The following is a 13523-nucleotide window of genomic DNA, read 5'->3' as shown; positions in this document are numbered from 1 at the left end:
GGAATATAAGACTGGTTTATCAATTGGTTCCTGTTCACCTTGATTTATCAAGACGGAACAAAACTCATAGGTATATTCGTAGGAGACGGATTTATCTATTATCATAAACTTTTCTGTGTGATACATATTTGTTTATTAAAGTGTTCGACTTTGGGTCGTAGCAACTCTTAGTTGTGGGTGAGATCAGCTAAGGGAATCAAGTACGTAGCATCCTGCTGGGATCAGAGACGTAGGAGCATAACTGTACCTTGGATCAGTGTGAGATTGGTTGGGGTTCAACTACAGTCCATACCAAAGTTATTTTGGAATAGGCTAGTGTCTGTAGCGGCTTAATACAATGTGTGTTCAATCTGGACTAGGTCCCGGGGTTTTTCTGCATTTGCGGTTTCCTCGTTAACAAAATTTCTGGCGTCTGTGTTATTTCTTTTCCGCATTATATTTGTTTATATAATTGAAATAATACAGGTTGTGCGTTGTTCAATCAATTAGAATATCCGACCTTTTGGTTGTTGATTTAAATTGATTGACACTTGGATATTGGTCTTTGGTACCATCTAAGATTATCTCTCTTGTATTTAAATTGAGACTCGCAGTTTGCTTGAGTAAGATTTAAATCGAGAGATAGAGATTTAAACTCTTTGATGTACTTTTATCTAGATTGAGTCTGACTGTCTAGTTGATTTTCTAGAAAGTATATTGGAGTTTGTCCATACAGATAGCTAAGCGAAATATTGGGTGTGGTTGTTAGACCACTGCTTTTTCAGAGATGATTATGACGAAGATAAATAGGGTTGAAAAAGACCAGAATTCATACCAAAATGAAGAAGTTATCAGGGGAAAAAACACAAAGAAAAATACCTCTTTATCACCCTTTCCTACCCAGATCTCCTCCAAACAATGTTAATCATATCTATATTCTTCCAAACACCACTTATCTTATACTTTATTCAACCAGGGTTTCAAGCCGCCGGGACCTTATACTACATGGTCATCCCATTGAACCCATCTTAGCTGGTTCCTGGCCTAACAGGCTTAATATCGCCTTACATGGTTTATGTTTCTACCCACACACAGGGATGATGAGAAGAAAATATTAGCGCCCCAAACAATGATAATATAAAGTACACACCGAATCCAAGAATCATATTCAAAGTTTCTCACCTACGACTTGCAATCCTAAAAATATTATTAGAGAGCCTCCAAGATGCATATGTTGCGTACAAATACTTCTTCTACAAAACACCTAAAAGAACTCGACCCCATTTTAAAACACAATGATAATGAAAAATCCAAAGTTTACACGAATATCGTGAATAAAAAAAAAGTCATAAAATGAAAAATCGATTTTATTGATGTTCATTTGTTTGTCTAGCTAGAATTTTTGACTGAAGTATATAGACACAAGTGGAAAATAGTAGTTGTTGTACATAGTTTGCTTGGATATTACTTAGTAGCAGGGTGTTCATGTACCAAAAGTAGAAGTTCATATGTAAAATTCATCCCTAGAAACAAAAACAATTTGATTCACAATAAGTCAACCTTTTTACTTCTATAAGTTATTATGAAATTGTATTCCCACACTAGAAAAATATTTTTTTTGGGTGGTATCCAAACATGCTAATAGAGTGTCTGGATACAGATACACAAGTCAATCCCATAACTCAGAAGCAAAAATATTTTCCTTCACAAAAAATTAATTTTTATGCTTTAAAAACTAGAAGTCATTATGAAATTGGATGCTCAAACTAACCTCCGACTCTTTTGCTTCCAGAAGTCAAAAAACAATTTCTTATTAGCATGTTTGGATACCAGAAGTAGAAGTGCTTCTGCTTCTCCAGAAGCAAAAGTCAGAAGCAAAACTATTTTGCTTCACAAAAGGTTAATTTCTTTTTTGCTTCTAAAAATCGTTTTGAATTTCGATACACAAACTGACTTCTTACTTTTTGACGGAAGTCAAAAAATAACTTGAAGTAAAACATTCAAAAAGTTTTGGTGGAAAACACAAGTTCACAGTAACTCTTAAAAACGAAACATTTGATAGAATGTTTGGTTATCAGAAATAAAAGTTACTCTCAGAAATCAACGAAAATATTTTATCCACAATAAAATAATTTTTTACTTTTATAAATCGTTCTGAAATTAGGTGGTAACGGAGCTTTAGACTTTTGTAGAAAAGACTTCCCAAGATGACCTTAACTTTTTGCGGAAAATTCAACTTTGAATCAACATTTGTTTCTGCTTGTAGTTCTACTTAAAACACCCTTTAGTTTCATCAGAGAGTAAAAAAGGAAGTTATACCATCCTTCTTTTCTCCCAAGTCAGACTACCTTAAATTAAAACCCTCTCACCCTAAAAACCCTAGCCGATCCGACTACAACTATCTCCGATTGAAATAAGAAAAGAAGAAGAAGAATAGATGAAGGAAGATGGAGGACCAGCATCAAAAGCTCGTCCTCCTCACACAGAGCTATATGCTTTACTGAACATATCTCCAGAAGCTCCAGATGATGAAATTAGAAAAGCATATCGTCAATGGGCTCAAATCTATCACCCTGATAAATATCAATCTGATCAGGTTTCACTTCAATTTCTTTACTAATCTCTTTAATTTTTGTGATTGCTGCTTAAAAACTTAATTTCTGTTTATACTTAAATTCAATTTCAGATGAAAGATACAGCTACACAAAACTTTCAAAGGATATGTGAAGCATATGAAATTTTAACAGATGAGAATAAGAGACAGATTTATGATATATATGGTATGGAAGGATTGAATTCTGGTTTAGAACTTGGACCTAAACTTAGTAAAGCTGATGAAATTAAAGAGGAGATTGAGAGATTAAAACGACGAAAGGAAGAAGAAGAGATTTCATCTCATGTTCGACCTTCGGGATTAGTTCTTGCTGACATGTCTTTGCCGCAGTTTCTAGATGGCGGTGGCATCATGCAGGGGTGAGTGAGTGAGTGAATGTCGTAGATTTGTAAAGTTTTGTTTCATCTGTTGGCATTACTAACTCCTTGTTGAAATGATGATCAGGATGGCAATGTCCAGTGAAGTTCAATCCCAAATATCAAAGCGGAATGCTATAGCAATTGGTGGAAATCTGAGTGTTAATAACAATTCTGGTGGTGGATTTGCTACTGCAGTATTGAGACATCAGGTTTCCTCCGTTGCTTCGGCGGAGTTCACGGTTTCAGCTGGTCTGCGAGCGTTAATTGGGGCACAGATGACACGGTATGGAAATTGATTTTCTAAGTCAGGTCAATTTCCTTTTAGTAGCTCTTGCCAGCTTAATCATTCCCTTTGCTACCACAACCGTCTAATGACCATTTCTTATTGTAATTATATTTTGTCAGCCAACTGTCGGTTCACTCAAGTGCAACAAGTGGTATTGCTGTTTCCTTGAGAGATGGCTCAGTCAATCTATCTAATGCGTGGACTCGGCAGCTCTCTGAGACATCAAGTGGAAATGTAAGCTTCTTCATTTTACACAAAAACTCATTGTTCGTTTCATGATCCAGTAACAACTAGGTTTATTTACCTCATCTAAGCTAACCTAACTTATGTTTCTATACTTTTACTAACTTAACTTGCAAATTTTATCTAATACACAAGTTTCTTCTCGGGCAGCTTAAATACTAACAACATAAATAATGAGGGATGTTACATCCCCTGAAGTATGTTGTCATTTAAGGCACATCGTTTATATCTAATTTAATCTGTAAAACAATGGTTTATTGTATGTGGTCAAAGATTGTCGATAACTCATAACTTTATGTGTATGCTCCTCTTTGCTCCTCATGCCGTTCCCTATTTCATATTTGGGCTCTGGGTAAAGAGTGGTTGTCTTCTGCTCCGCTTGAGCCACACGGTCAAAACTGTTATATCTGTACGATGCCATTTTTCTTCACGATTTCATACTAATTGTTAAACTCCAGCTTCTAGAGATATCAATTATTTGTCCTCTAACGTAGGCTGCTTTATGAAGATAACATTGTATCGTCTTTTCAGATACAACTTTCTTTAGGCGTGGAATCTTCCATTGCTGTTGGATGGCAAAAGAAGGATGAGAAAACATCTGCTACTGGAGAACTTAAGGTACTCTATTTTTTTTTCCGGGGAACAAAGATGCTCTCAACTTACTGATTTTCTTCTTTGCATATTCAAAAAGTTGATACTGGGACCTGGATTTTCTTCTGTATGTTTTCGGGTATACTAATATATTTTGAACCAAAAAGGAGTATATAGTTTTGCAAGACATTATAACTCTAGGGATTTTTACCCTAAGACTAGGATTCCATCTTGAATGTGATGAGTCAAAGCCTCGAGTGAGAGAAACCTGAACAGGTGTCTACATGTTTGATAAAAAAAGACACTTCATACAAGAATAATAAGATTCCAACGCTCTGCACAAAATTCAGCAGAGCTTGTCCTGTCTCCTGCTTAGTTGCGTCTACGCATTTCATAAACGGAGTTGCTTGTCATTTCACTAATTTCCAGTAGCAAAGCTGATGTAGTTTGTACAAATCTTGGAGGCCAAATTTGTCTTTAGAACCATTCTTCCACAGTTCCACAGTTCTTAAAAGACAAAGTTTGGTGCGTGCTAGATCTTTTGTTCAGATCGATTTTCTTCTTACGGCAGTGGATAATATTGAATAGTCTATTTCCGAACCCTGTACCCTTAACCCCGGCGCTGTTGAGAATAGTCCCACATTGTATGGGCAACTTAAGCCCTCATAGAACCTCTCTAGCCCTCCAAGTTTTCTAATTTAATTATTTTGTCCTGCAGAGGTATGCAATAAAAATCCTCCCTGTAATAGTGTTATTTTTAGTTTCGCTAGCATTTTTATTCGTCTAGTTTGGTGTCTGCTAAACATGTACTTCTGTTATATTGGAGTCATCACATTTGCAACGATTTCCTTGTTTTCTGCAAGGTTTCTTTCCTTTTCTTCATGCATGTGTTGGTTCATTCAAATGTTTTCCCTTTGCAGTTTGGGACAAGCTTTATCGGGGCTTCAGGTCAATATACTCGGCATTTCTCTTCCAAATCTCATGGTCGGATAGCAGGGAAAATTGGAAGGTGTGTTCAAGTTTGTTTTGCAACAATCTATTTGTATAGTTTGTTTAGGATGGAACAATTTGCTTAAGAAATTAGCAAACTGAGAGCGCTCGGAATATCTGTCAGGGGCTATGGCATGCATATATAGATAATGTGTAAACATACAATTGTATTGCTCTTGTTGAGTACAGTGTTGGCAATTCAGTATGGATGCTCGTTGGTGCGTGTCTGTTTCTTAGTAGATACTTTCATGACCTTCCCCTTTTGTTTTACAGCACTGCTCTCGAGTTTGAAGTTGGGGGTGGGAGGAAATTATCAGATTTCAGCTCTGTCCGGTGGTTTTATACAATAGGGATTCAGGTGACTTTTATAGATTCTGCTAATCATTTTTTGTTTCCATTTCTTTTATGCCAAGACTTTAGTAGCGTTAAGTTCAGTATTCATTGCTTCTTAAGGAACCCTTTTGGTGTGCTTTAGAATTGGTTTGGGCTTTTTACGCATACATGTACTGCATTAGTGCTATCACTTAACCTTTTTTTTCCTTTTTTGTTGGCAGGGGGTTTCGTGGAGATTCGAATTCCACCGTGGAGGCCAAAGGCTACTTATTCCTGTAAGTAGACTGCATTTTTGAAATTATGTAGTCTCTTTATACAAAATGCATCCCTTTCTAGTGTTCACTACATTAGTTTATCTTCTTCAAATCATATTGCGAGTTCATGTAAGCCTGTTGCTGACACTGTTTGGATTTGTAACGAGTTGTAGTCTTGAAGTTATCTGCTTAGAACACTATTTTTAAGTCTTTAGTTTTAAAATGTTATTTCATTGCAGCATTGACACCTTTCCAAAAAAAATGTTGAAACGTCCTATATGCCGTCAGTTGTATGTGTTCCTGCAATTAATTGACATAGCTTATCAGTCATATTATTTCTGTATCATACAACTATGATTATTATTACTTAAATATATATTGGGTAAACAATATCCTTGCGGGCCTGAAGTTTATAGATGCGGGTGCATAGGTTCGTGGATTTCGTAACACCTCCTGATTCGTATATACCAACAAACCTGGTAGTTTCTACTTGATATGTACTTTCAAATGGAGGATCTGCTGGGTTTCTCTCGTTTAACAGGGTTTTCGTGATTAGTCTTAGATGTTTTTCAATAGTTTAACTTTTCAATATTATAAGACCGGGTACTTTTGTCATTTTCAATATTTGGACCATCATCACTGATGCTAAGCAGTGCATATTTATATAGCGTCAAGACTCTGTAATAGCTTATTGAATGCTTACGCTACTCAGTGATCTAAACATAAAATAGAGAAAGGTGTAGAGTGTTGACTGAGTTGCATGCTACCCCTGCAACCCTGCTTGTTCAGAGAATTTAGCATCTTATATTGGTATTTTTGATTTAACATGCTGTACTTGTTCAGTATAAAAACACGATGATTGAGTAGAGGGTATTTCTCTGCATCATTCATGATTCATGTCCGCTATATTAATATACAATAATTAATACTGGCATATTTTATGCAGATACTGCTCTCAAGTGAGTTGACTGGGGGATTCACAGCTGGTGCATTGGTGCTTCCAACATCGCTTTATTTTCTCCTCAAGGTTGGTTTGGAGCATAACTTGCTCTTCTTTGTTTTCTCCAACAAATTCTGGTCGCTTTAATGTGCAGTACTTTATAGCTGTGACCTAGCAAAGAAAAAAGCAGTACTTTATCGCAAGAACCAATTCTCATTATGTCATTCATGTTTATCGAACTTGAGCAAGAAGAAGAAGCATATGTAGATGTAGTCTAAAGGAACATATGAACTTCGATCACGTGGTGTTGATGGTCTGATAAATAAAAACTGTACAACTGTATTTTCTCACCCTATCTTTTCGACTGTATTTTCTGTATTGGCACTATCAGATCCTATCACTATGAGCACTGACTGTACTATCTGTATTTTGTGTATGATCCATTTTTACTTTGAAAAGGCCCTGATTTATTTTCCACCCGTTCACGTGTTGATCTTAATTCCGAAGACAAACAATTATCTGTTGTATTCAGTTCAGTTTTGTAGGTTCCTTTAGCCAGTTATTCATTCATGTGTTCCCCAAGACTCATCCCTACTACTCTTGATTTGCACAATTAACAGACATTTGTTCTCAAACCTTATTTCCTCAAAAGGGAGCGCAGAAAAGCATTGGATAAGTTGGAACAATCTTCAGCTCAGGTGTGGTTTTTTTCTTTTTTCTAATATTAATCTTTCTTTACATTTCCATGTGCTCCATGCATGTTTTTCCTGTTACATTTTTTGGTCCTGAAAGTATTTAGTCACCAGGAATCTTGAAACACTAAATTGCTGGTTCTGATCGAGGTTGTAGGAATCTTGTTCTTCAGAGAACTAGATATATGTTTTCTCAACTCTTATTAAGTAGCCACACAATGACTCCAGTATGGCTCATTGAAACGTTTGCCCGCTACCTCTATACAAGATTAATTTTACGTGTTATGTAAAATATGGTTGGAAATGTTTCATGGAAAAGTTGGGTGAAGTTCATCACCCGAGATTTAGAAAATTTTTATGTCTTTTATATCCCAACCGTCCTGTTGGAAATCCGCCATGATAGTTATAGTTCCGCGATCACAGATTCAGGTGCAGATAGGCAGTTAGACTTGGTTGCTTTTGATATTCTCATCAGTGTTTTTTGTACTGTAAAATGAAGTGTGTGCATGATATATTTCTTCCTCCCGTAGATTGAAATATAGTTTATCTATTTTTCTAATCTTTGTTTACTCTTATTCTTTTTGTATCTCTGCAGGTCAGGGAGGCAAGGGAAAAAGCTGATAAAGCTCAGCAGTTATTATTAAATGTGGCCACTAGGAAGACAACAAAGCAACTAGAAAAAAACGGGTTGGTAATTATCAAAGCGTTGTATGGAAATCGTAAAGCTTTCAAAGGGAGTGAATCACAAGAAGTAGAAGAGGAGGTAGCTTCCCAAATCCTGGATGTCACCTTACCTCTGAACTTTTTGGTAACTGATTCGGGCCAACTCAAGGTATTGTTCTTTAACTTTTATGAGTCCTCAGTTTTCCCTGCAAAATCTGTTGCTGGGGTCTTCTTTGAGTACTCTAGCACCAGCTCTATAGAGCATTATTGAGGAAAGAAAATCTATGGTGAACTGTTACTGTAAAATGTGCTCTTTGGGAATAATTTCACCTGTTCTATTTGTTGATGCAGCTACATCCAGGTGTGAAGAAGTCGGGCATTATGGGCTTCTGTGATCCTTGTCCTGGAGAACCTAAGCAATTGCATGTGGAGTACACCTATGGTGGTGACAGATATGAGGTTTTAGTCGACGACTACGCTGAACTGGTGTTGCCCCAGACAGAACACAGAATATAATTTAGATCAGTGTTATAGGGAAAAAAGCAAAATTGTATCACAGAAAAGCTGACATTATTTTATTTGATCTATTTCTTTTGACTTCAAGTTAACAAAGGAGAAAGATAAAAGAAGTTGTCTTTCCACAAGCTTCTTTTTACTTTTCAGATAACTTGAGGTATGGTAGGATTAGAGTTTGACCCTATGTTGTGTACATTAGTTGAACTTCAGTTCCATTTTTGTGTAATTACATATTTTGAAACTTCAAGCTCCAAAAAGTTTTACTCCGTTTTCATTGTTGTCTACAATTTTCATTGTTATCTGTGAGTCACTGTATGCTTAATTTTATCAAAGAAAATTAAGAAAAGAGTATCTGAAAAGCTAAATAAATTTCTTTAAACCATTCAAATTGAATTAAGATATCTCTGTTTAAGGGTGCTTCTTGAGTAGTTTGAAAACAAAGAAATTAGACTTTGAATTCCAAAAAACTCTTGGCAAGTACTTTCTTAATTTCCAAGCAGAACGCTAAAGTCAACATAAATAATTACAGTTGAGGGGATTACACCCAAGTAGACTGCTAAAGTCATGTCAGTCTTGTTTTATTCGTGTGTATTTCTGGGTTCCTGGTCTAGTTGAGGTGTGTAACCAGTTGCCATATGTGTGTATTTCAGTCAACTTGTTTTGTTGTTTCCATTTATGTGTAAATACCAGTTCTTGTTTGTCCACTTCATTCAGCTTGGTTTCCTGTTTTCGTTTAGGTATTCTTTCAGACAGTAGCACGATTTGCATTTTCCCATCCCATAAAAACATTTGTAAAGGAGCATTTCACTCTGTTTATTCAACATGAGTTTTGAGGCCTTTCACTCTTCCCCCCTAGATCTGTAATATTGAAGACTTGCATATCAAGATACTATGCTAATGCATAGATGATCTTAGCCTTGAAAAAATATTTAAAATTTTTACATCTTATTTGGCGATAACCTGTTACAAACTTGTAATAATTCTCAAAATTCAAATGACCGGGTAGTAGCAATCATTTCAGGGGACAAAATGTATCAAACTGATATTCCATAGTTGCTAATCCTTGACACCTCTTTAGTAAGAGAATTTCTTTCTCGTTTAGCTTCAGAAGCCAAGTTGGAAACCTTGAAAAATCAACAGGGCAAAATCAGTATTCATTGTTACAAAGAAAACAAAAAAGTCTCTGGAGAAGCATGAGTAACGCACTTCAGATTTCACGAATTAGAACTTAAGCGAGCAACTGACCTGTGACCGAAATCGAGATGCTTCTCTACTTGGAAGTTCTCCAACAATATCCTTCAAGCCTGTTCGAAAGAAAATGCTTTTAGATAAAACTCCACTGGACACGAGATTTGAATTGTCAACTAAGCAAGTATTTTAAGGAAGAAATGTTTGTGTACCTCTGGCTTGTTTCTCAATCTTATACGCAGAACGAATAACACCTTGAATCTGATCTCCAGCTTGTCTGCATTGTAAAACCAGTTTAAACAGATGAAACCATGAAATCACTGAGACACCAGATGAATACTCTAAATCTCAACTTATAGCTGCAACAGACCTAAGTTTTGTTCTTCCTCGCCGCATCTCCTCTTCCGCTTGTAGAGCCTTTTGCTGTAAGCAATCATAAAATATTTTAATACGGAAGCAAATGGGCTCTACAACTACATCATGTGACTGGATAGAGTGTTGCCATTTTAGACATCCACAATGTGTGTATGGTAAAAGCTAAACTACAAGCTAAATTTAACTTTGGAGTTGGGTATAGCAAGTCATTACTCGTAGTGGGCAAAAAATTATTTTCACGGACTATATCGTAGAAGGATCATGATGCTAGGCTAGTTCTCAAAGACATCCTTATAGTGAAACTAACTCTCCGAGTGATCCCCATATACCAAAAAAGTTCTCAAACCTAACCTCGTTGTTAGGCCAGTTCTCGAATCTAGCTAGGACAGTTCTCAAACCTAGCGTCAAGTTAGGCCAGTTCTCAGAACTAGCCCTTGTCATATTGCTAAATTTGGCATTCAGCTCTAGCATATATGCTATAATTGAGCTTTAGCAAGGACCACTGTAAGAAAAATTATAACATGCATGCTATATTTTGGCGACATTGTGGATGGTCTAAACGAAGCAAAACTAGAAGCTGTGGAAGAATTACCAAAACTATTAACTGCATAATAATATTAAATGAGCATATATGCAAACATCCAAAAAGATAAAACATACCTCCAGTTTTTCACTTTCAGCCTTCACAAGGTCAACTGCTTGTCGCAATTCCTTCACTTTACCCTCAGCTCTGGACAGCAAAGCCTGTTGCAAGACAAAATATTATGAACAAAATGCTTGTGATGTTACCTACTACAAAATAACCGCCAGACCAATCATAAAGAACGAATCAGCTATTGTTCTGAATTTTGATGCATCTGCTCCAAATTTCCATCTAACAGAAACACCCAGTCAACATGAGACTTTATACCTTCAATTAAACTAATTCAAGGTGAGTTTATGAGGAACCCAATCAGCATTTATATCTTCCATTTTCTGTGGAGAGCTACTACTGATCACCTACCTGTTAAAAGGGAAAGTTTCTAGATTTGTGCCTATTGATTCCAACTGCATAATGTGTAACAGGTGTAACAGCAATGTTATTGAATCCCCTAAACATCTCTTCTGTGATTGTGTTTATGCACAGGCTATTTGGAGAGTGCTCGACCTTACTAAAGCTGTTTCAAATTTCAAGGAGTCGTGCACTGGTTGGGTAAACAATAAGAACCTTGATAAAAAAGATTATATATGGAAGTTTAGATGTAAAGTGGCCTTTGAGAAAATCCGACAAAATCTTATAACCCTAATAGACCAAATTAAACAAGACAGCCTGTCACTCATTCAGAGAGACAAAGTTGAGGGAATCACCCCAAAGGAGAAAATGCCTTGTAGTGATGAGCACCCTCTTTTCTTAGAAAATAATATTAACCTTGATAAGGATGTGATTTGCTTTGATGCGGCCTTTGATAAATATTCTCATGATTTTTCTAATGGACTGGTTAGAATCTCTAATAGTGGTAATAATGTTGTGGGCAGATGTTGGAGCAGCGAGGAAGCTGCAGCCAGAGCTGGGAGAGAAGCTGTAAAGTGGGTTTTAAAGCTATAGTTAGAAAAAGTTCTCTTCCTTAAGACGATAGAGATGTCACAGATTACTTTGTCGAGGGTAGAAATTCTGTGACTTGGGGAGTGGGAGCTATCCTAAACGATGCAAATAGCTATAGACAGCATTCTAAGAGTTTTTAAGTTTGGTTATGTAAATAAGAAGTGTAATAGATTGGCCGACTTTCTTGCTAAGAACATACTCAAAAGCCCAACTCCATCTCTTTGCTTTGAAGAGTTGGACATATGTCAAAAAATGCCATGGGTCGCCAAATTCTGTTAAAAGTTTGATGTAAACCTTGCCGCGACTTAATATATATGTTTCATCTGTTCATCAAAAAAACTCTAAGGGGGGAAATTCCTTAACTTATAAGATGAACTGTCTAAGACGATTGAGGTGAATTCACACATTACCAAGTTTTGTACAGTGAATAGAATATGAAATACACACTATGATACGAACTCTTACAATAAGTTTTCAGCGTCATTAACATAAAAAGCACAACATATAACAATTAACTTACCTCTTCACTCATGAAAAGACGCGAAGCGTGGTTGATCAAGAAACGCCTCGGCCCTGCATTGCGAAAAATAAATTCATTTTGTTAAAGACATACATTTGCAATAAACATTACCAGATAAATCGAATCATTTCCGACGCTAGTCACATAACAGAGACTCAAACTAATCATATTATCAATTTCACCCAAAATGTGATGACATGAACACAGTTTTTTCACTCTTAATAACAAACATTTAAAATTTCGAATCAAATAACAATACCATAAGAGAAGAACATACTTTTCAATAGCAATAACCCTAATCCAACTGCTGCTCCAGCCGTGACAGTTTGATGGGAAGCAGCAACAACAATACCTTCTTTTAACTTCCCAAACAAAACATCTTCATAATCACCATACAACGACTTCATTTCTTTCAAAGAATCAAGAGTTTGATGGAGATGAGCAGAAGAAGTAGAACGGATTTCACAAAGTCGGGATCCAGAATACTGAATAGTTGAATCAATGTTTTCTTCTAGGGTTTTCTGAATGAATTTAGCTTGTTGGATTGCGTAATCAATCCATGGAGATGACATATCTTCAACTGATCCTCCGCCACCACCACCTTGGTTTAGGGTTGATGGTTCTACTATCCCAATTATCTCTGGTTTATTTTCATTGCCGGAGTCTTCTTCTGTAGAAATCATCCCCATTTCTTCTTCTTCTCCTTCTCACTGTTTTTTCTTCTCTTTTAGTGGGGATATAAAAGGTAGCCTGATCTTGGGGCTGGGTATGGGCCTTCTGCAGTGACCATTAACCCACGAGTCCATCTCACCAACCGACTAAGACCTTGTTTGTTTGCAGCTGACTCGGCGTCTGAATCTGAGTCAACCCCTGACTCGGACCGAGTCAGCAGTCAGACCGTTTGTTTTCCATTTTGAGTCAGACCTGACTCGACCTCTGACTCAGACATAACCACTGACTCGGACTCATTTGAGTCAGGTAACAAAATACCCCTGACTCATGGGACCAAACCACTGACTCACTTATTTCCGAGTCAGATGAGTCAGATCTGACACAAAACAAACATATCGACTCAGATCCAGATGAGTCAGGTGATTTCACTCAGATCCAGATGATTCAGATCCAGACGACTCAGATGAGTCAGGAGTAAACAAACATGGTGTAAGTCTTGGATCTGCACATTTGACTCGTTTGAAAACGTGGCTTTAAATTAAGGGAATTAGTCATTTCTATCCCACAGATATGGGCCGATACACATTCTTGCCCCGTTTTTTTCGACACTATTAAAACTATCCTGTCGTTTAAAGTAAACAGTCAAAATTGTTTGATAAGTGGGACCTAGTTGAGCTGTCAATTGAAAGTCCAGGTGTTAGTCCAAGTGTTAATATCTTGTAATGG

The 13523-nt window shown here is 36.7% G+C and overlaps 2 protein-coding genes across 2 annotated transcripts; one reads left to right on the top strand and one right to left on the bottom strand.

The window, feature by feature from the left end:
• The first annotated feature begins 2255 nt into the window (after positions 1–2255).
• LOC113355457 (chaperone protein dnaJ 13-like) lies at positions 2256–8734 on the top strand. Its single transcript, XM_026598317.1, has 12 exons — positions 2256–2575; positions 2666–2952; positions 3038–3235; positions 3358–3472; positions 4013–4099; positions 4993–5081; positions 5336–5420; positions 5617–5670; positions 6596–6676; positions 7210–7287; positions 7877–8113; positions 8296–8734. Exons 1-12 carry the CDS (start codon positions 2417–2419, stop codon positions 8458–8460), a joined length of 1635 nt encoding a protein of 544 aa, XP_026454102.1. The 5' UTR covers positions 2256–2416; the 3' UTR covers positions 8461–8734.
• Positions 8735–9248: 514 nt separating this feature from the next.
• Positions 9249–12839, bottom strand: LOC113355456 (RGS1-HXK1-interacting protein 1-like). The gene is made up of 7 exons (XM_026598316.1): positions 12403–12839; positions 12126–12178; positions 10684–10767; positions 10019–10071; positions 9861–9925; positions 9706–9764; positions 9249–9584 (listed from the first exon to the last, which is right to left on the bottom strand). Exons 1-7 carry the CDS (start codon positions 12812–12814, stop codon positions 9495–9497), a joined length of 816 nt encoding a protein of 271 aa, XP_026454101.1. The 5' UTR covers positions 12815–12839; the 3' UTR covers positions 9249–9494.
• Between the last annotated feature and the right edge of the window lie 684 nt (positions 12840–13523).

The sequence above is a fragment of the Papaver somniferum genome, chromosome 3 (genome assembly GCF_003573695.1).
Source record: "Papaver somniferum cultivar HN1 chromosome 3, ASM357369v1, whole genome shotgun sequence".
Lineage (NCBI taxonomy): Eukaryota > Viridiplantae > Streptophyta > Magnoliopsida > Ranunculales > Papaveraceae > Papaver > Papaver somniferum.
The sequence above is the reverse complement of the archived record's forward strand: the minus strand, read 5'-3'. Positions and strand labels throughout refer to the sequence as shown.

Bases quoted from the DNA above. Each gene is read 5' to 3' on its own strand.
- LOC113355457 (XM_026598317.1), top strand. From the start codon at position 2,417: ATGAAGGAAGATGGAGGACCAGCATCAAAAGCTCGTCCTCCTCACACA. The intron at 2,576-2,665 runs GTTTCACTTCAA...ATTCAATTTCAG, and splicing joins ATAAATATCAATCTGATCAG to ATGAAAGATACAGCTACACA. The intron at 6,677-7,209 runs GTTGGTTTGGAG...CACAATTAACAG, and splicing joins CGCTTTATTTTCTCCTCAAG to ACATTTGTTCTCAAACCTTA.
- LOC113355456 (XM_026598316.1), bottom strand. From the start codon at position 12,814: ATGGGGATGATTTCTACAGAAGAAGACTCCGGCAATGAAAATAAACCA. The intron at 10,768-12,125 runs GTAAGTTAATTG...GTCTTGCAACAG, and splicing joins GTCTTTTCATGAGTGAAGAG to GCTTTGCTGTCCAGAGCTGA. The intron at 9,765-9,860 runs GTACACAAACAT...TCTTTCGAACAG, and splicing joins GATTGAGAAACAAGCCAGAG to GCTTGAAGGATATTGTTGGA.